This window comes from Babesia microti, chromosome IV (genome assembly GCF_000691945.2).
Source record: "Babesia microti strain RI chromosome IV, complete genome".
Classification (NCBI taxonomy): domain Eukaryota; phylum Apicomplexa; class Aconoidasida; order Piroplasmida; family Babesiidae; genus Babesia; species Babesia microti.
Genome location: NC_034969.1, coordinates 1,501,095 through 1,520,248, shown reverse-complemented (window position 1 = coordinate 1,520,248; position 19,154 = coordinate 1,501,095). Strand labels below are relative to the sequence as shown.

Sequence of the window (19,154 nt, the reverse complement as noted above, 5' to 3'; positions counted from 1 at the left end):
CAACGAAATATCAAACTTTAACAAGTGTAATATCTGATATAATGATATACATAGGCAGTTAATAAGGTGGTTATGAATGTGGGTGGCATGACACCTAGTGTGGCGTTGGCATAATGAGTAGGGTTTTAGATGTATACGACTACCTACGGCATTTGGGATTGAATGTATGGATAAAACTATTTCGTGGAAATGCCACCTTCCTCTCGATCTTCCGTTCCTTCACCGAACTAGAACAGCTAGTGGTCTTCAGATTGTTATTCCTCGCGCAACCTGTATCTGAAAGAGCATTGAGATTGTGGTTCAAACCAGGAAATGCTACCGAACTAAATAGCACTTTATTTAGACTTGTTTCTTGCTATGCCTTAACGGTCACTCCAGCACAATCACCAACCACTGCAGTTGGTGGGAAATCTACCATGCTAAACCAATATAAACTTCAGGATGATTTTAGAGAAGGGTTATTACGTTGCGTACTGGGAAAAGATTATAAACAGACGAGCGACGAGATCACACCGCTTAACGTCGATGATCTAAATTGCGATTTGTATAAAAATTTGAGTAAATCAATGCTGTTCGATTACTCTAGACATAGATGGGAATTGATTCTTAGATACATAGTGTCCATTGAGTTTAGGAAGAAGGTTGCCAAATCAGCCCAAAGGATCAGTCAAATCAATCCTGACTCACAAGGCAAATCCGCCATTATCGCAGAAGATGTTATCACAGTAAGTTACTATAGACACTTAAGTTTCGAATTTTTACATAATTTTATCGTTTTTAATGTCAAAAGTTCTTGAAATTTTTATGGATATAATTAAACGGCACTGCAAGCCCATATAACAATAAACACTCACACATAGTATATTTGCCTCGTTAAGCTTTGTTTTGAAACCCCCATATATTTTTAATAAAAGAGGAAAATTAATACAATAACAACCATGATCATAGTGAAAATTTCCAAAAAATAGTGATAAGTTTGAAATCTGATATTATTTTTACACTAGAATAATTAGATATCAAAATTACACACTCATGTATATATGTATTTATTGATGCGATTGTTTATGCATGTCCTTTATAGATAATTTATGAATGCCTAATTTGTTATATCATGTAATATAGACACTCAAGCGCCACAAATTGGTATTCAAACCCAGCAATTCCACTGTATCTCAAACATTTCAAACAGTAGGTATGTCTCGCCAAGCCCTTTCATGGCTACTGAGAGACACCCGTTCACAGCTCAATTCTCTGATATTGGAATTTATATATCTTTATGACATGGGCAAGCTCACAAATGTTAAATTGGCAGATGATATGGATTCCACATCTACAGCTGATGAATATCCGCTGCAAAATTCAACTGCTGGTGCTAAAGATACACTAAATTTGGAGGAGGCAGAAAAGAACGTCACAGACATTATATATTTCATTCTCACGCTGTCCCAATTAACAATCGGCCAACCAATAAGCTCTAAAGGGTTGACTAAGGCACAGAAAAGGTTTTTACGCTTTGCAGTGGACCTTGGAATTTTATGGCAACCGAAATTGGATTGCGATGAGTCGTCGATTGATCTGGATAGTGGGATCCATAATATTAGGCGCGATAAGATATATTTTGCAGCACCTCATGCACTATTGTTTAGGAGCCATATGTCTGAGCCACTATCACTAGTTTCAGCTATTACAACTGCGGATTTTTCCTCCAGAAAATTAGAAATCCCCAATCACTATTTCTCTCCCTATCTATTGAATGAAACTGAAACAGCAGTTCCCCGGATGAGGCACAATCTTGAGTCTGGTATAATTGTACAAAGTAATTTCAAAGTATACGTTTACACTGCATCTCCACTTCAAATAAATGTACTAGCACATCTTTGTGAGTTACAATCTAGGACACCGAATCTGGTTATTGGCGTCCTAACACGTGCTAGTGCCCACGCAGCTTTTCGCGCTGGCATAACTGCCAAGCAAATTTGTCAATTTCTGGAGACACATTCGCATCCTATTTTACTACAAAATGTTAGGGAGGGGGGATCTTATTTGCCCAACAATGTAGTGACGCAGCTTAACATGTGGGAGGCGGAACGGAACAGAATATCACTAGAACAGTGTGTACTAATTAAGAAATGGGAGCAAGAATATCTCCCTGAGTTATTTCAACACACAGTCAGGTGGGCTGAGAGTAAAAATTATCTCCTCCACTATACCACTTGGCCTGATAATCCAAGTTCCAAAGAGTTTCAAGATTGGCTTATTAGAGAAAAGTACCTGGCCTGCAAAGGTGATGCCCAGGACGAAGTGATTGAATTTATCAGGTCCCTCAAAGAATTGAAACATAAGCACTAATCATATTGGATTGTGTACATGTGATTTTAACTAATTATTAAATATCACCACCGTTTGCATAGGTTCCGGATAGGTTATAAAGTTTTTTAGTAAGGTCAAGCAAGTTGGTAGTATCAAGACCCAGTTCCTGGGCTTTGGTGATGAGGCTGAGATATTTGCGCGGATTCAATTTATTGTTAAAATTGAATAGTTTTTCTGCAAACTTTAGCAAGTCTTCCAGCAGTGCCCTATGCTTATCAATTACACTCTCACACTCAAACAATCCTAGGCAGAGTGCGAACGCGAGTCTAATATTTTTTTCGCCCTTTATATATTTAACCGCGTTATTTATTAGCAACTGATGCAAGCTATCTATGTCGATTTCTTCAGTTGAATTGAATGTTGGGGGTTGTCCACATGTCAGATGAGGCCCATTGGCTTTGCCATTGAGAACTGGGTTTCCAGTGGAATTTATATATTCTGATTGGCGTAATTGGCTGTAAATGAGGGAGATAATTTCTCTAGTAAATGAAAGCTGGTAGTCATTAAGAATTGAGCTATCGAGTTTGACATGTATAAGAAAGTGATTCACCATTATTATCGAGTGCCTAGTGTATATTCCATACTGTAGAATCCGGTATAAGCACTGCAATCGATACAAGTATCCATCGCAATACCTGGTGGCCACTGAAAATGAAGTTTTGTATAGGGCCAAAATTGTCCCGGGGTCTAGACAGTTATGACAGCGAGATAGTATCGTATTGGCCCTATCTCTAGCCAATAAAGAATGATCTATACCTACATTAAGATAGATCTTCAGAAAGTGCTGAAAGTAGTTTGAGTTGAACAAATCGTCCATGGCATATATGTAAGACTTGAATGAGATGAACGAGAGGCGGTTAATAGAGTAATTGTAGAAATCTCCTTGCTCGTCATTGCATTCGAAGAACTGATCTAATACTTTTGAGCACCTATTAAAAGCCAACTCGTATTGCTTGTTGGACAAATAGCCACGAACGACTTCCTTTTCAAAACGCATAGATGAGATGTCTATGCTGTGTTCTTTCTTGTACTCATCAATTTCATGTCTGAGATAATTGGTCCATTCATTAATAGCCGCTTCAATTCTTCCGTCCCTAGCCAGCATTCGGGCACAGAAGGCACTGGTATCCCTTTCGAACATGTCAATTTTGCAAGCGGATACTAGACAATCTGCAGCGATGTTAGAATTGCCCAAATCTCTCAATATTCTGGCCTTAAGGGTAAGTAAATCTAGGCACGTGGGCGCTTCAGCAATAGATTCATCTATGAGTATTAGCGACTTGTTACTGTTTCCAAGGATATGGTGTAGGTTGGACAATAGCATGGTTACAGATAGTTTATAATGCAATTTGTCACTAGTTTTGATCAATTCATTACACACATCAAGGGTAACCAGTAGTTTATCTAATGTGAGAATGTTATCCAGATACTGGTACAGATTGAATACCCCACGGTTGAAAAATTTGTCCAAGTATTGACTACAGTAATCCTTGTACGTGCCCGTGGGCATCAGGGCAATTTTAAGCTGTTCAAGGAGATGGGACTTGGGGAATTCAATTTGGAACTCTTTTAAGGCGTCCGAGACGGCCTCAAATTCTTCAATTTCGAGTTGCCTGGTTTGTATAAAGGCGGGGTAATCATCCCATTTTTTAAAAGAATTAGTGCGATAATAAAAAGGATTTTTACTCTTCGAAAAATTGGGAGAACTGAATGGAAGATGTGTTTGACAGTGATAACTGGAAACAAACAGGTCTCGGAATGGAATTTTAGCAAAATATGATGAAAAACGATCCAGTATCATGTACTGTCGTTGTGGAATTGACCAACCGGGAGAGGTTTTATATATGTCAAATACCTGATCCCCCAATATAATGGGCGTTGAATTATACAAACAATAGGCGGCGTAGTCACACTCCACTTTTGGCCTGCAGGAGGAGGATTCACCACTGAATATTGAGAGATTTTCACGATAAATACGCATTTTTGCACTGGGCGCCATTTCAGCATCCATAATAGCCGTTTTTAGTGCCAGAAGGTCATAGTTGTTAAACAATTGGGAGAGGATATGATTAGGATGTGTTGCCAAAAGAATCAAGGCACACGGCAGATTCTCACAGTTTATCTCAAATAGCTGTTTATAAATACCGTGGACCTTGTCTTGATAATTGAGGCGGATCGCCAACCTACCCAAGATGCTATAGTATGCAGTCTTGTCCAGAATATGCTGTTCCATTGATTCTAGGAGTTCGTAAGCTTGGCTGTACTGCCCTATTGTTTCCATGCAGGTGGCATTATATAGAATGACTTCACTCTTCTCTTGTTCACCTAGGATCTCGTATTTGTTGAACTGTTTACTGCACTCGGCTAGTGCTTCAACTGCCATGCCAGTTTTACATGACTATATTAAATAGATAATATTTAAAATAATTTTATAAATCACGCGTTATATTAAAGTAAGATAAACCGATATTATGTATTCATTATGTGATTATTATAATGTGGATAGTGCTCACCAGGTCACAGGCAAAAGCAAAAACAATCCAATCATGGATATTTCCCGGTCTCAACTTTAATAGTTCCGCCCTTGTCTTGCGGAAGTTCTCAATTTGTCCCAACTTCAAGTAAATAATCGAAGATTCCTTCAACAATCGTTGATTGACAGGATCTATTTTGGAAGCCTGAGAAAAGCACTTGACAGCTTCTTCAAATTCACTGAATTAGAGGTGTAAAATTATTAAGGTGAATTGTTAACATAATTAGACTGTTACTAACTTACCCATTGCCCTTGTAAATAATAGCCAAAATATGCCAGCACAAACTGGATTTAATGTCCAGTTTTATTGCCTCTTTCGCAATATTTAGCGCTTCATCTTTGCTATTTGAGTCCGAGTAGTAAATGAGCAGGGCCTTCATAGCATTGGTTTCTAAGTTAAAGCGTGATACCCCCATGCTTTGGGCATTTTTTCAGTATCTGTTCCGCTGTCTTAAGCGCTTTAGAATAATTTTTGTTGTCATACAGCCCCTAGATCATGGCCATATTACCATCATAATTTTGAAGGCGGAAGCCTCCCTCGTGGGTAGACCTGCCATAGTAAACCAATATGCAGGAATCCACCCACCACTAGTGTGGGTTATCTAGTGATAATGCAAGATTAGTAAGTTTTGGATTATGCAAATAAGGCTATATTTTCTACAAAATTAACGCATCGGCAACTAATTTAAAGTGTCATCACAATGTTATATCTGGCTGCCACAAGGCCACATTGACACAGCCTAGCCTCACGCAGTATTTACCTGAAGAAAGAATGGCCCTTTTGGGGTTGAATGCTAGAACAGATGGGGGACCTGAGTGAGCTCTTTCTATACCCTCATGCCCAGACAATTCAATAACCTTTTCTCCTTGCTCATTCCAACAGTGGATCTTGGAATCAAGGCCGCCTAGGTAAGTTCAATAATTACCACAGAAGATGTATTTTCCGTCGGGAGTAATAATTGGGATACATAAAGATTTGGAATTTCTATCTCCATAGTTGCAAGTAAATATCTCATGGCCGTAGAATGAATCAATGACTAGGATGCGGTGGTTGTTGGTGCTGCATACGATCTTCTTGCCTGTAGGGCAGAAGGTCAGGTTCTTAGTTGGAGTTTACTTACCAGCGGGTGTTCATTGGCCTCCAGCAGTGATTTTATATTTAGAGTGTTGAATGGTTCCTACGTCACTACATAATAACATTGTGATTAATGTACAAGCGTGCTTATACATTATCATTGTACAATTGACCCACCGTGAATTTGTTCAGATCATACAACCTGATACCACCGTTACCGTTATATACGGCGAATATAAGATCGTCCTTATCAAATCCGGCGATGGGATGCCCTTCACCACACTCAGATTTGAAGCTTGCCTATGTAAACTAAGTAGCTTACCAGTGGCGTCTCAGAATCCAAGGAAAAAAAACGAGCCACATGATCCTGGCAAGTTGTAAGCATTAGGTTACGGAATGGATGGACTGATATCCCCGTCAACCTAACTAGTGGGGCTGGAGTGGCAAAATTGCGAATATACTTGTTTTCTACCAAATCCCAAAGCCTCACAGCATGATTACCCTTATAACAAGTTGTGGTGCGTGATGAGCAAAGCACCTGCTTAGCTCCCTGATGGCAAAACTTGACCATTTCCACGCCATACTTCTTGCTGTGTAGTATCTTAGATACATCTGATTTAGCCAGGGGAAGAATCTGTATGGATTCATCATTGGACGAGACGACTAAGGTGTCACCGCCTTTGTCCCAATCCATTCCATTCACCGAGCTGAAACGGCCCTTGAAGACCCGGGTTACCCTCATGCTATATTATACAGCCATTTGTTATACATTATTTATCAAATTAAGTATGTACATTCCATTTGGAAATAATATTTATGTGAACGCCGCATGTTAGTCATATAAATATTATCTATTTATAATGCCCCCTATACCTACAACCAGTGCTATTCCCCAGCACTAGTTATGTTTGAGCCTTGGCAATACATAGTACCTTGTCCTATGTGATAATGTTGGTCAGTATATTGATATCGAGATGGAAATCAGATTGTAAAATTGATTAGAAGTGACCATCCCACAATCTAGTACATTATATTTTCCTCTCGAGACGCCGACGCGTCACAGCGTGAAATTTTGTGTCAATTCCCTTTACATAATTTGACGAGTGTGCTTTTACAGGCAAATATCCAACGGCCCAATTCATTACCGCATGGACTTTGATGTGGTTGAGTCGTAGATAGGTTAATTTCTTGAAAAAACACACTCCATTGGAATGGCGGTAACACACCCATTATATTTGAGGCAGCAAGCTGGGATTGGTATTTGGGTTTAGGGTTAATTATCCATAAAAATATGTTTATAACCGGCATAAATACCGACAAGCAAAATATATTACATCACACAGTATAATTGGGTTTACGAGCAATTTATCTAATCACGATATTGTAATTCAAATTACCTCTGCAAAACTTCAGGATCAAGTGTAGTCCTTGCGAAAGCGTTCAAATTAGCCATCTTTAAAAATTGTAAATATCCATAAATCCAGTTTTAATTATAATTTTCAACAAATGTTTATATAGTAGTGCAACTATGAGTTATCCTATTTCGCCAATCACTAACCTAAATTAACCTTGACTTACTATTCTATCCCACTTGTGTAGGCTATCTCGTGTTATGCCGTTGATCTTCTCCGCCTTAAATCGAATGTAGGCGTTGCGGCCAACAACGACATGCAAAACACGACAAACCACGCTAACTAAGGACCTCCTTTCCACCCTCAGCCCGCTAAGTTTGCTAGCAATGAATAGTTCCTCTAAATCCAGTTCAATCTGTAGGGATTTGTTGCTTTGGTCTACTAACTCGAGTATACCCCTGGAAGCGTCAAGGGATTTTACCGTGCCGTGGAGGCAAATGGCCCAGATAGGCTGACAGTAAAGAGTATAAGTAACTTTGTCTAGCGATTCGCCAAAGATTATTTGTATGTCATGCGTATGGATGATGTATACAGGCGCTAGTATACATTCGCTACTACAACTTTGCGAATCTGGCGGGGACTTATTGGGAAAGGTGCTAAATTTATGGGCTGTACAATTGCAGTTGCTAGCTTTTAACGCACCTAAGCCGATGCAATCACAGGAATCGTCAGTTGGGTTACTGTGCATAAACACCCCAGGACCCGTCTACTGAAAGTAGCAGCTAACTACGATTGTTTGAATTTATTTTTCAGCGGATTGAATAGCTTTCTGATTGAAACCATCTTAGAGAGGATGTAGAGTAGCAAGGATAGCACTCCGACAAGTGCGAGGAATATTGAGTAATGGGTAGAGGAGAGCCTGCTCATCGCATTGTCATGGCTTGGCTTAAACGCAAATTGGGCAAATGAAGAGCCTGGGTGATTTTTTTTGTTATTTTAACTAAAATAGTGTATTATTGGCATATACTAATATGCTCGTATTTACCTACCCTGTACCATTTCATAGTCTACATTCTCCCTGCAAAGCACAGGAGCACCGGGCCTGCAAAGACCGTATAAATTGAACTCGGAGGCAATTGACCATGCCATAGAACCATCAACGACCACCCCTCCTCTCAACAACACTTTATAGCTAGAGCTCAGGTGGTTGAGGTGCTTTCGTTCCAAACCCTAGATATAAACAACATGAAAATCAACATATAATATAACTAATAAATAAAAATTTTCATTTATAACAAAATTTATTTACTAACATCATTAGACGAAACCAAACACCTGGTAACTTTAGATAATAGTACGGTATAGTCATTCAATAATCCAATTAACACAATTACCACCATATAGACCATTCGAATTAATTGTCAAAACATTACTTCTGAGCGTTATCAGACAACAATAGCCCATATAAAAACACACTTACTTTCGGAAATAATCTTCTGTAATTTAACGAATCAATGTAATTATCCCTATGCTTTAAAAAATCCTCCATCCAGCTTCCCTCGTTACTCAATGCCTCCTCAGCCGAACAGGCAATGTAGCCCTGCATAGGACAGTAGCACCCATAGATTGTGGCATCGTACATCCCATGAGTAGAATTGCTAAATCAATAATATGCCTACTCATTTTCTGGCAGCTTCATTAACCTGCAAGACGAATAGGGAATTCGCTGGGGACATTCACCCAATTGGCAATTGCGAGTATCTTCATTGTATTCACCCTCACATTCGTCATTAAGAAAAATTCTAAACCTTTGCTGTGTGCCAGGACCACAGGGCCTGGAACAGCCTGACCATTCGGACCTGAGTTAATACAATCATACAAAAATTATACAGTTAATTATACCCACCATTGAGTAACTTCGCACAATGATGTCTTACGTCTGCATAAAATTACATCCGCCATATCGCAAAGATCGCACAATTCTTCATCCTTTATCTTCTCGCTCTTGGGACCAATAACGACTCCTTTCCGGTCAACTAATACACCGTCACAATTGTACACATTGAATAACTTGCCTACTATTAGAATATCACCCCTTTTACTTCCACTACAAACGTCCACCAGTGCCGTTTTCCATTGTGAATAGCCGGCCATTACCTTGTTGTGACTGCATGGCACGTAACCATCTGGACATTGGCAATTTGTTCCATCTGCACTGCACCTTATCTTGAAAGCATTGCGCTTGAATGGGATACAGCCGTTAGCAGTATCCTTGCGTATAGCGCGGTTGGAACCGCCCAGAGAGGAATCCATAATGTATCCGATCGCCTCGTGACGGTGTAAATTAATGAGAGACTTGATTTCCTGATACTCCATCTCGGCCTTGAATAGGGCCATGGCCAGGTCCCTATTGTAGTCTGTATCCCTAGGGGGAAAGAGCAGGTCAAAAGACGAATTAGCAAGGATACTATAGGTTAAGGGCGAAGGTTTGACAGTGGCATTTAATTCCGTACCATTGGATTCGCTGATGTTATCCGAGTTATGCTGGCCGTTGGGCAATGTAACCTGTTCCATAACCATTCGATTGGCGCCATCAGTACTCGGTGTGTAGTTTGTCATTGTGATACAAAGGGAAATTTATGCTAGGAGTGGGTGGAAGTACCAGGGACACACAGAGATAGCGACTGGGTGTAGGGTATGTCAACAGATCATGGACCTCTATCTATACGCACGAATGACAAACAATCTATAGACACTTTACAAGAGATGTGCTCAAAATTTAATATACACATGCCGCTGTTGCCATGCCATTAGGCAGGTCAATATGAAGTAGAGTTAAAAGAACCTCCTAAAAAGATCGTCACTAGATCCGCTATTATCGTCTCGAGAATTATTTCCGGGAAAATCTTTTGTGCTGGACTTTCTGAATAGGTTTATTGCAATTTCCGACTGATTCGAACCCTCATCCCTTATTTCGCACGTATTATCTTGCGGTTCCATATATGTATTGTTGATTTTAGGCATTTGAAACATGGCCTCTGGTGCAACCACTGGGGATATATCACCCTCAGCTATTTCAAAAAGCCCTTTGTTCGTTTCTGGAGTCTTGGATAGAGCCTTGTCCAAATTCTCAGAATCAACTGCATTTACTCCATCATTAGTGGCATATTTAGGGAGAAATGCATCGAGGCTGTTGAGTAGGGATTTAATTGGGGAGGAATAGCTGGAATAGGAGTGTGTTTTCACCACTTCATTGGTGATTTCATGACTTGGGTTTGCGATGGTGCCTTCAGGTAACAACTCTGTTTCGTTGAGGTGGCGATTCCCACCGTATGATTCTGATGGACGCTTTTTGTGGGCAGATTTACTGCGATGGGTCTTATGCCCTGTACCCTCCTCTTCTTTATGTCTAGATTTGCTGCGGTGGGTCTTATGCCCTGAACCCTCCTCTTCTTTATGTCTAGATTTGCTGCGATGGGTCTTATGCCCTGAACCCTCCTCTTCTTTATGTCTAGATTTGCTGCGGTGGGTCTTATGCCCTGAACCCTCCTCTTCTTTATGTCTAGATTTGCTGCGGTGGGTCTTATGCCCTGAACCCTCCTCTTCTTTATGTCTAGATTTGCTGCGGTGGGTCTTATGCCCTGAACCCTCCTCTTCTTTATGTCTAGATTTGCTGCGGTGGGTCTTATGCCCTGTACCCTCCTCTTCTTTATGTCTAGATTTGCTGCGATGGGTCTTATGCCCTGTACCCTCCTCTTCTTTATGCTTAGATTTATCATCCAATGGATCAACATCCACATTTTCTTCTGGCTGAGGGCAAATTAATATTGGTGAATCATTTTCAAAGCCTTCTACTGCCACATTCGAGAGGCCATTGGTGGAGGTTACGGGTAACGACGAGGGCCCATCCAAGGAATAGGCATCATCGGAAGGAGATATAAAATCATCCAACCGGTAAGCACTTGTAACGATTTCTTCTTCATTCAGAAGATTGGAAGATCCGTATGTGGCGGTATCTAGGGGTCGATCTTCATATTCATCGCAAGGTATAGGGGAGGGGGGCTCCTCTTTATGCTTAGATTTACTGCGGTGGGTCTTATGCCCTGAACCCTCCTCTTCTTTATTGACGGATTCACTATGGTGGGTATTTTGCCCTGTACCCTCCTCTTCTTTATGTCTAGATTTGCTGCGGTGGGTCTTATGCCCTGAACCCTCCTCTTCTTTATGTCTAGATTTGCTGCGATGGGTCTTATGCCCTGAACCCTCCTCTTCTTTATGTCTAGATTTGCTGCGGTGGGTCTTATGCCCTGAACCCTCCTCTTCTTTATGTCTAGATTTGCTGCGGTGGGTCTTATGCCCTGAACCCTCCTCTTCTTTATGTCTAGATTTGCTGCGGTGGGTCTTATGCCCTGAACCCTCCTCTTCTTTATGTCTAGATTTGCTGCGGTGGGTCTTATGCCCTGTACCCTCCTCTTCTTTATGTCTAGATTTGCTGCGATGGGTCTTATGCCCTGTACCCTCCTCTTCTTTATGCTTAGATTTATCATCCAATGGATCAACATCCACATTTTCTTCTGGCTGAGGGCAAATTAATATTGGTGAATCATTTTCAAAGCCTTCTACTGCCACATTCGAGAGGCCATTGGTGGAGGTTACGGGTAACGACGAGGGCCCATCCAAGGAATAGGCATCATCGGAAGGAGATATAAAATCATCCAACCGGTAAGCACTTGTAACGATTTCTTCTTCATTCAGAAGATTGGAAGATCCGTATGTGGCGGTATCTAGGGGTCGATCTTCATATTCATCGCAAGGTATAGGGGAGGGGGGCTCCTCTTTATGCTTAGATTTACTGCGGTGGGTCTTATGCCCTGAACCCTCCTCTTCTTTATTGACGGATTCACTATGGTGGGTATTTTGCCCTGTACCCTCCTCTTCTTTATGTCTAGATTTGCTGCGATGGGTCTTATGCCCTGTACCCTCCTCTTCTTTATGTCTAGATTTGCTGCGGTTGAGGCACTCATCGGACTTTAATGCTTCTGGAGACTCCTCTAACATATCCGAGAGGTTTGATTTTTTAGAGATAAGTTCAGGAGGGGCGGTTCTATTCCGTAGACGTTCCATGTAAACTAGTTTACGCCTGTCACGTTCATGTATTTTTACAGAGATAAGGAACATAAGGTATACGACTATAAGTCCAGAAGGTAGGGCAAAGACGGAAACTGAGTGGGAGAAGGAGGCATTATCATCACGGGAGTCAATATACCCTCCCATATTGGCCTTCAATGTGTCCATAAGTAGCCCCACGTTAGTATCAAGGAAAGTGAAGGACCTGCAAATAATCTGATGTGAGGGTGGTACCTTAGAACAAAGGGCCTCCTTCCACTCACAGAACTCAGCCCTAGCGATTTGTTCTATTTCACTAACGCTAGATTTTACCCGGAAGAGCAGGCTGGAGCCCTTGGCTAGGTATTCACAGAGCAAAGAGTCTTTGTTCCATCGCGTTTGGAGATTTTGCGCACTCCTATGAGTATTTATAGCCTTTTCCAAGCGCATCTCAAGAATTTTCCCGGTTGCTATGGCCTCAGATTGAGGCATAAGCCCAGAAAAAGCAGCAAGATCAAAATGCCAGCATGAGGTGGCAGCAAAGCCCTCTAAACAAAAGGGAGACTTATCATCCTCAAAACAGGGGAAAAAAGAGTAGGAGTGGGCGATCATATCAGATATAGAATCGCCCTGGGCGGGGCGGATGACCATATAAGCGTTGGTGGATGTGATGATATAGCCTGGGGGAGCGGTATTAGCGCCCCTGGAACGGGCACTGGTCCTAGTTCCACTAGCAACGTCAAAGAAGAAGGTCTCTCCCGCTATGTCTACGGCAAGCCTTCCGCAGGCATAGAGGTTTGGAGCCCCCCCGGCTGGGATGAGTAACTTTGGGTCATGTTTTCTGGATAGCCCTAGGAGCAGGCAGGCGAAGAGTATGGCATGGTCCAGGAGGTTGCCCCTACGCAGTTTGAGGGTGAAATATGGAGTCTGTACATGGCGAGGAGAAGTATCGCTTCTGAAGGGTATGGAGAGGATGAACTGGAATAGGAAATTGGGATTGTCAAGTAGTGAAGGCGGCATTATTGGCACTAAAAGTGACTGTACGAAGACCAGCTGACCGTCCTGGAGCGTGCATTCGAGATTTAGTGGCGCGGTACCTAATAATTGCGCCGCTTTTACCCAGCATTCACTACAACGCATATAGAAACTTTTATACTGTCTATTTAGCCCAGTAACCACTCTCCCTTTATTTGTCTGACGAGTGTCTACTCGCCGTTCACCGGTGACGATCTGAACCTGTGGGTAAGTCCATAGGGAGAACTGCACACATGGGAGATCTTCTGTTGCCGTGGCTCCCATGGGTACCAGCGGTAGTTGTTCCGTGAATCCGCGGGTTTCGTAGAGTTTATCCCGCTTAGAGTGCCCCGGAGGGGCCAAAGGCAGGTCTAGCGAATGTGCCTTGCTAATTTTTTGGCGGAGGGCCCCTTTAGATGTATAAAAGATTTCCGCCGGAGAGACAGAGTTTCCTCCCAGGTGGACAACACGGCAGCTCAGTTGACTCGTGCCCTCAGGCTCGCCGGCGCCGTCTGCCAGGAATGCCCTGGCATAGATGTCTAACCGTATGACTGGCGCGGAGGAGATAGTAAGCTCTGAGGGCTTGGACCCCATGATATCGTCTACCCCGATGGCCATCTCACACGCGGATTGATTGGCTCTTAAATCTACACAGGAACCGTTACTTATCCGCAGATCAAAATTTTCGCTGCAGATAACATTCATCCAGGAGAGCTCTGCGAACAATTGAGCGCTAAAATCGCCACCATTTCTCCTCCCAAGCCCTGCCCCAATCATTTTTACTAGGGCTTTCTGGTCAGCCACCAGTTGATCCAGTGCCACATTGGCGACTATATAGGCAGAGGCACCGTTTGTAGCGGATTCATGAAGGACAACTGGATTGAATGTAGTCTTTTGTCTGTATCTAGGAACGTTACAGACTTGGATCATACCCTGTATGTAACCGAAATTTATGTTGCTAAGAGATTCAGTCCATTTTTCTAGTTTAGCTTGGTGTACTAGCCATAGAGGTGGCTCAAAATCCTTTTTTACAGTGGGGTGGTCGACTACCACCCGGAGGGGTACATGGCAGGATGCCACAGTGTTCTTATTCTTACCCTGAATATCAACAACTGAAATCTGCAGGACGCATTTTTCGAGTTCGGATCGTGTTCCTCGATAGTAAATTTCTCCCAGATTCTCCCACGCATAAGTATTGTTTAATGATTTTGACTCTGCACTTTTGAGGGAGTTACCAATTGTCACACCGTTGCCCTTTAGTTTGACACGCAATTGAAATGATGATGAAAATTTCATCTTGAGCGCATCTAAATCTCGCAAAATTACAAATGAACTGCTACAAAGCTCTGAAGCTGCATGGTTTGTTATCTCTTTCAGATGCTCTGCGTAATCAGCTTTGCCTGATATTTTTTGGTCTATTTCAGCCATTTCCTCAGAGTTTTGCCCTGTGGGAGCCAAGTTGGTACCTTCTCTGTCACCCGCCCCTATTGGCCCTCGCGGCGCTCCATGGGAGATATGGAAAACACCCATCAGCCTGCCAAACCAGCTATGTCCACTAGAGGCAGAACGGATCGCCCTGCCCTTACGCCCAGCCATTTTCTCCTGTGCCGGAATGCCTTTTGTGGCTAAAATTCGCGAAAGGGCACTTGACGAAAATATACCATGAGCGGACCACGAGAGAAACGATAGCTCAAAGTCATACAGTTCCTGAAACGATATTGAAAACAATAGCTTAGCCCTGGGCTTATCGTCAGCCTTCAGTGTTACCTTGCGCTTGACATGGCCCTTGGCAATGTTTAGCAACTGGTCCTCGTACATGCCCTCTAATACGTTTATGCTGAAACGCCGATATCTCCATAACCTCACACTGAACTTTTCAACCTCCAAATCCAAATAACTCCCTCTGTATTCATCAGTGTAGGTAAAATCAAATTGCCTAGCCGTGGTTGTCACATTGTCCACAATTGGCGTGCGGACCGAGTTCTTATTCTCCCCCTTGTGTAAAATGCGAATTTCCGAACCTGTGTTGGATTGCACTCGGCATTCCGTTCGGGTACCTCCTATTTTAAATTCAATAAAACAAGTCAAGGGCTCAGGGTTGTAGTTTTCGAGGGTAATTCCGGATATTGTAAATATCCAACGGCGGGGGTAGGACCAGTACTTTTGCTCCTCAGAAGTGTCGCCCCTCTCCTCAACCTTCTCATTTATGGCGTCCAAAAACGCTGGTAAGGTATATATCGGCGAATCTTGGAAGGCAACGTTGGAGTTCTGGCTGTCCAGCTCCGCAGAGTGGCCCTGCTCGGCCGTTGGGGGCGGTGGAGAGGGCTGCGAAGGTTCTTCGTTCGTCTGTGGTAAATTTGTGTTTTGCGACAAATCTGCCGGCGCCTGTTGTGCAGGCTGGGCCGCAGGAGGTGGCTGGGACTGCTTTACCAACCCAAACTGCTCGAGCTTGTTTTCTGCAAATGCTTTGATCTTGTCCATAATTAAAACTGATAGGTCTAACGTAGACCTATTTTAATTGTTTGTTTATATGTCAATATCACACTTTACACATGCTGTAAATTGATTAACCTAAAGTGCTTTACATATTCACTGTGTAGGGTAGCTATGGCTTACCCCGTCTAGCCGGTCTACCGCCCTTGCCCTTAGCCTCTACGCACTTTACCCCTCTTACTAATTATCGCATGCCTGACTAACTACAAAGTTACCATCAATTATGACGCGCTATACGCTGTGTATGTTCTGTTTGAAAGCAGCTACATTTAATCATGACCTGCCAAATATGCCAGGTCGACTACTTAAATATCAGTGAGGCTATCATTGTAACGCTCGCTGGAGTAATTCCCTGAATCTCCAGCATATCCTTTAAACACCTCGGTTTATGACGTTGCAGTATCTCAATCTCTTCTGCAGAGAGGAAGTTGAACTGTTTGTCGGTGTAAGAAATTTCAGGGGGAATAAGGTACTCCTCCACCCTTTTGAGTCTATTTTTGGCATGGTAATCACGTTGTATATATGGCGAGTAGCGTATGGTGGATTCTACTACACCACAACACCACGGCGGTACTTTGGTATTAATATATTTGCCGATTTCCTTCCTATATTCATCTAGTGTTGTAAATAACATATCGTAGTTTGGTTGTATGTCAATATCACTTTCAACTATTGTGTTATTGAGTTCAAAACCGTCACACATCGAGGCAAAAATTTTATTCTCAGCTGTTTGCAATGATTCGTGACCAGAAACAATGCTATCTATCGCCTTATCTCCGCCAATTTTGAAACTATTGAGCCTATCAAGACAAGCTTGAGATCTAGCAGACTTCTCCTTTATCATATCAATCCTCTCTCTGTCTCTTACCAAGCCAATTTGGATCCCCAATGGAGTAAGCCTCAGATCGGCGTTGTCATACCTCAACGACAATCTGTATTCAGCCCTGCTGGTAAACATGCGATATGGCTCGCTAACCCCTTTACGCACTAAATCATCAACCAGCACTCCAATGTAACCCATAGTGCGTTCAATAACAAACGGTGGACCGTTATTAAGGGCTGCATTCGTTCCGGCAATTAGGCCCAGGGCCGCCGCCTCTTCATAACCTAAGTGAAATCAATTCAACTATGATTAATTTATAGGCGAGGATTACCTGTTGTGCCGATAATTTGACCAGCTAGATACAATCCCTTGACATCAATACATTCCAATGAATGCCTCAAACATCTTGGATTTATATAGTCGTACTCCACATCATATGCATATGATTTCACTTTAACATTTGCTAAACCTGGCATACTGTGCATTATTTTCTCTTGTATTTCAGGGGGAAATGCGCCAGAAATACCATTTGGATAAATAATATCCGAATCCAAACCTTCAGGCTCAAGCCAAATTATGTGATCATTAGCATTGGGGAACCGAACAAACTGCTTAAACATTTTTGTTACCTTACTGGCAATTGACGGACAATATCTGGGGCCATTGCCCAAACCACCACCATGATACTCAGGCAATTTATCCAAATTCTTAAGTACTATCTCCTTAACTTGTTCGTTGGTCCTAACAAGATGACACAATATCAAATTCTTATCGCCTAATACCTTTGGCTGCGTATTGATGTAGGAAAAAGCAAACGGAATATCAGATTCTTGGGCCTGTAGCTTGGAAAAATCGATGCTATTGCGATAAAGTCTAGGAGGAGTGCCTGTTTTGAATCGTGATATTGGTAAATTTAACCTTTTAAGCGTGTCTGATAGCTGGTTCGCAGGTTTCTCAAATTCTCCTGTCAAACGGCATAATCGTCCACCAAAAAATCTATTTCAGGGCTAACTCACCTTTCTTTGCCTATAAGACAGCGGCCTCCCAAAAATGTACCAGTAGATAGTACCACTGCGTCCACATTCATTGTACCAGTTCTCAATTTTACTCCGTCAACCCTAACGCCAGTGTCGTCAGTGCGAAGTGACAAATCCTCAACTTCATCCTCTATTATCTAAATAAGTTGTTTGTCCCACAGTTAAGTTGTTATAATCGTTAAGGATTTCCTGCACGGCGAGCTTGTATAACTGCCTATCTTGCTGGGTGCGGGGGCCCCTAACGGCGTGGCCCCTGCTGCCATTCAGCATCCTGTAGTGGATGGCACCCATGTCTGCCGCCTTGCCCATAATCCCATCCAGGGCATCAACTTCACAAACCAAGTTACCCTTGCCAATGCCGCCAATTGAGGGATTGCAAGATAATTCCCCGAGTGTACGCTTATTTTGAGTTATTAAATAAGATTTTGCACCAAGTCTGGCTGCAGCAGTCGCGGCTTCAATGCCTGCGTGGCCGCCGCCTATCACAGCAACCCTCACGTCATTTATCTTATAACAAATTGTGATATTTGCGATATAGACTAATTGTAAGAGTAAGATTATTGTATTAGTAAGCGTATATATTGTGTGGTAGCTCTGCCATAGTACATGGCGCTACGGAGGCTAACCACACTGACGCACACACTGACACGACAACCTTGGTTAAGGACTAGGCAAGGTTGTAACTGTTTGAAATTTGCTTAGCTACGCTATATAAATCATCATGCGAAACTAAATTAAAAAACACATTTGTACAATGATAAAGAGACAAACTACGCCCCATGCAATCTGATTTGGTCCGATGAGCAGAGGTTTTCCCTTTCTAAGAAGTTTACGACATCATGCCTCTTATCTCCCTAAATAATACATGGAATTACTTGTAATTGTATAATAGGACCATATTCTGGGTGCGAAATGACCGTGCCATTACAACTAAACTCTTTTTTCAAAGCGCGTACAACTTTTTTTAGATCCAGTGTATCCTGTAGACCCTGAACAGTTGTTACGCTTTTACGTCCATTTCTTTGTTGATTTCTAATGTGAACAAAGTTGCTAGAACAATTGTTACGACCCTTTTCGCTACCACCACTGTGCGAAAATGGATCAGTCACTCCAGTAATATCAAACTCGAGGGGCATAACCTAAATTACATATATTATTCACCTTTTCTATCAAATTTCTACGTGGCTAACGTTTATATTTTTAATTTATCGTTCAAATGAATGCAAGTGATATATCCACTAATGGGTGGGCCCCACAAATATGCAGATCTGGCTGAGGTTTTACAAAACAATACCTCCCACTTTCTTACACATTCTTACACACAGTTGCTTAATTACATGTTTACTTTGAC

General features: G+C 42.2%; 8 protein-coding genes across 8 annotated transcripts; 1 reads left to right on the top strand and 7 right to left on the bottom strand.

Annotated features, from left to right (window-relative positions):
* Positions 114 to 2,349, top strand: BmR1_04g09060 (transcription initiation factor TFIIH subunit H4; the record flags this gene model as incomplete). The annotated part of the gene is made up of 2 exons (XM_012794941.1): positions 114 to 725; positions 1,123 to 2,349. The coding sequence occupies 2 exons, from the start codon at positions 114 to 116 to the stop codon at positions 2,347 to 2,349; spliced, it is 1,839 nt and encodes a 612-aa protein (XP_012650395.1).
* Positions 2,387 to 5,460, bottom strand: BmR1_04g09055 (peptide alpha-N-acetyltransferase; the record flags this gene model as incomplete). The annotated part of the gene is given in 5 exon segments (XM_012794940.1): positions 2,387 to 4,768; positions 4,884 to 5,082; positions 5,147 to 5,294; positions 5,314 to 5,392; positions 5,413 to 5,460. 5 exon segments carry the CDS (start codon positions 5,458 to 5,460, stop codon positions 2,387 to 2,389), a joined length of 2,856 nt encoding a protein of 951 aa, XP_012650394.1.
* Positions 5,461 to 5,599: 139 nt separating this feature from the next.
* On the bottom strand, positions 5,600 to 7,431 carry BmR1_04g09050 (WD repeat-containing protein 82; the record flags this gene model as incomplete). Its single annotated transcript, XM_021482745.1, has 8 exons — positions 5,600 to 5,643; positions 5,665 to 5,715; positions 5,737 to 5,808; positions 5,830 to 6,004; positions 6,025 to 6,081; positions 6,156 to 6,278; positions 6,301 to 6,721; positions 7,376 to 7,431. The coding sequence occupies 8 exons, from the start codon at positions 7,429 to 7,431 to the stop codon at positions 5,600 to 5,602; spliced, it is 999 nt and encodes a 332-aa protein (XP_021337913.1).
* BmR1_04g09042 (hypothetical protein) lies at positions 7,489 to 8,078 on the bottom strand (the record flags this gene model as incomplete). The annotated part of the gene is made up of 2 exons (XM_021482744.1): positions 7,489 to 7,536; positions 7,557 to 8,078. The coding sequence occupies 2 exons, from the start codon at positions 8,076 to 8,078 to the stop codon at positions 7,489 to 7,491; spliced, it is 570 nt and encodes a 189-aa protein (XP_021337912.1).
* A 38-nt stretch (positions 8,079 to 8,116) lies between these two features.
* BmR1_04g09041 (hypothetical protein) lies at positions 8,117 to 9,949 on the bottom strand (the record flags this gene model as incomplete). The annotated part of the gene is made up of 5 exons (XM_012794938.2): positions 8,117 to 8,304; positions 8,380 to 8,560; positions 8,811 to 8,988; positions 9,010 to 9,189; positions 9,237 to 9,949. 5 exons carry the CDS (start codon positions 9,947 to 9,949, stop codon positions 8,117 to 8,119), a joined length of 1,440 nt encoding a protein of 479 aa, XP_012650392.2.
* A 216-nt stretch (positions 9,950 to 10,165) lies between these two features.
* BmR1_04g09040 (hypothetical protein) lies at positions 10,166 to 15,931 on the bottom strand (the record flags this gene model as incomplete). Its single annotated transcript, XM_012794937.1, has 1 exon — positions 10,166 to 15,931. One exon carries the CDS (start codon positions 15,929 to 15,931, stop codon positions 10,166 to 10,168), a length of 5,766 nt encoding a protein of 1,921 aa, XP_012650391.1.
* Positions 16,245 to 18,112, bottom strand: BmR1_04g09035 (tRNA uridine 5-carboxymethylaminomethyl modification enzyme MnmG; the record flags this gene model as incomplete). Its single annotated transcript, XM_021482742.1, has 5 exons — positions 16,245 to 17,050; positions 17,098 to 17,374; positions 17,396 to 17,762; positions 17,783 to 17,940; positions 17,963 to 18,112. The coding sequence occupies 5 exons, from the start codon at positions 18,110 to 18,112 to the stop codon at positions 16,245 to 16,247; spliced, it is 1,758 nt and encodes a 585-aa protein (XP_021337911.1).
* On the bottom strand, positions 18,574 to 18,939 carry BmR1_04g09033 (translation initiation factor SUI1; the record flags this gene model as incomplete). Its single annotated transcript, XM_012794935.1, has 2 exons — positions 18,574 to 18,657; positions 18,679 to 18,939. 2 exons carry the CDS (start codon positions 18,937 to 18,939, stop codon positions 18,574 to 18,576), a joined length of 345 nt encoding a protein of 114 aa, XP_012650389.1.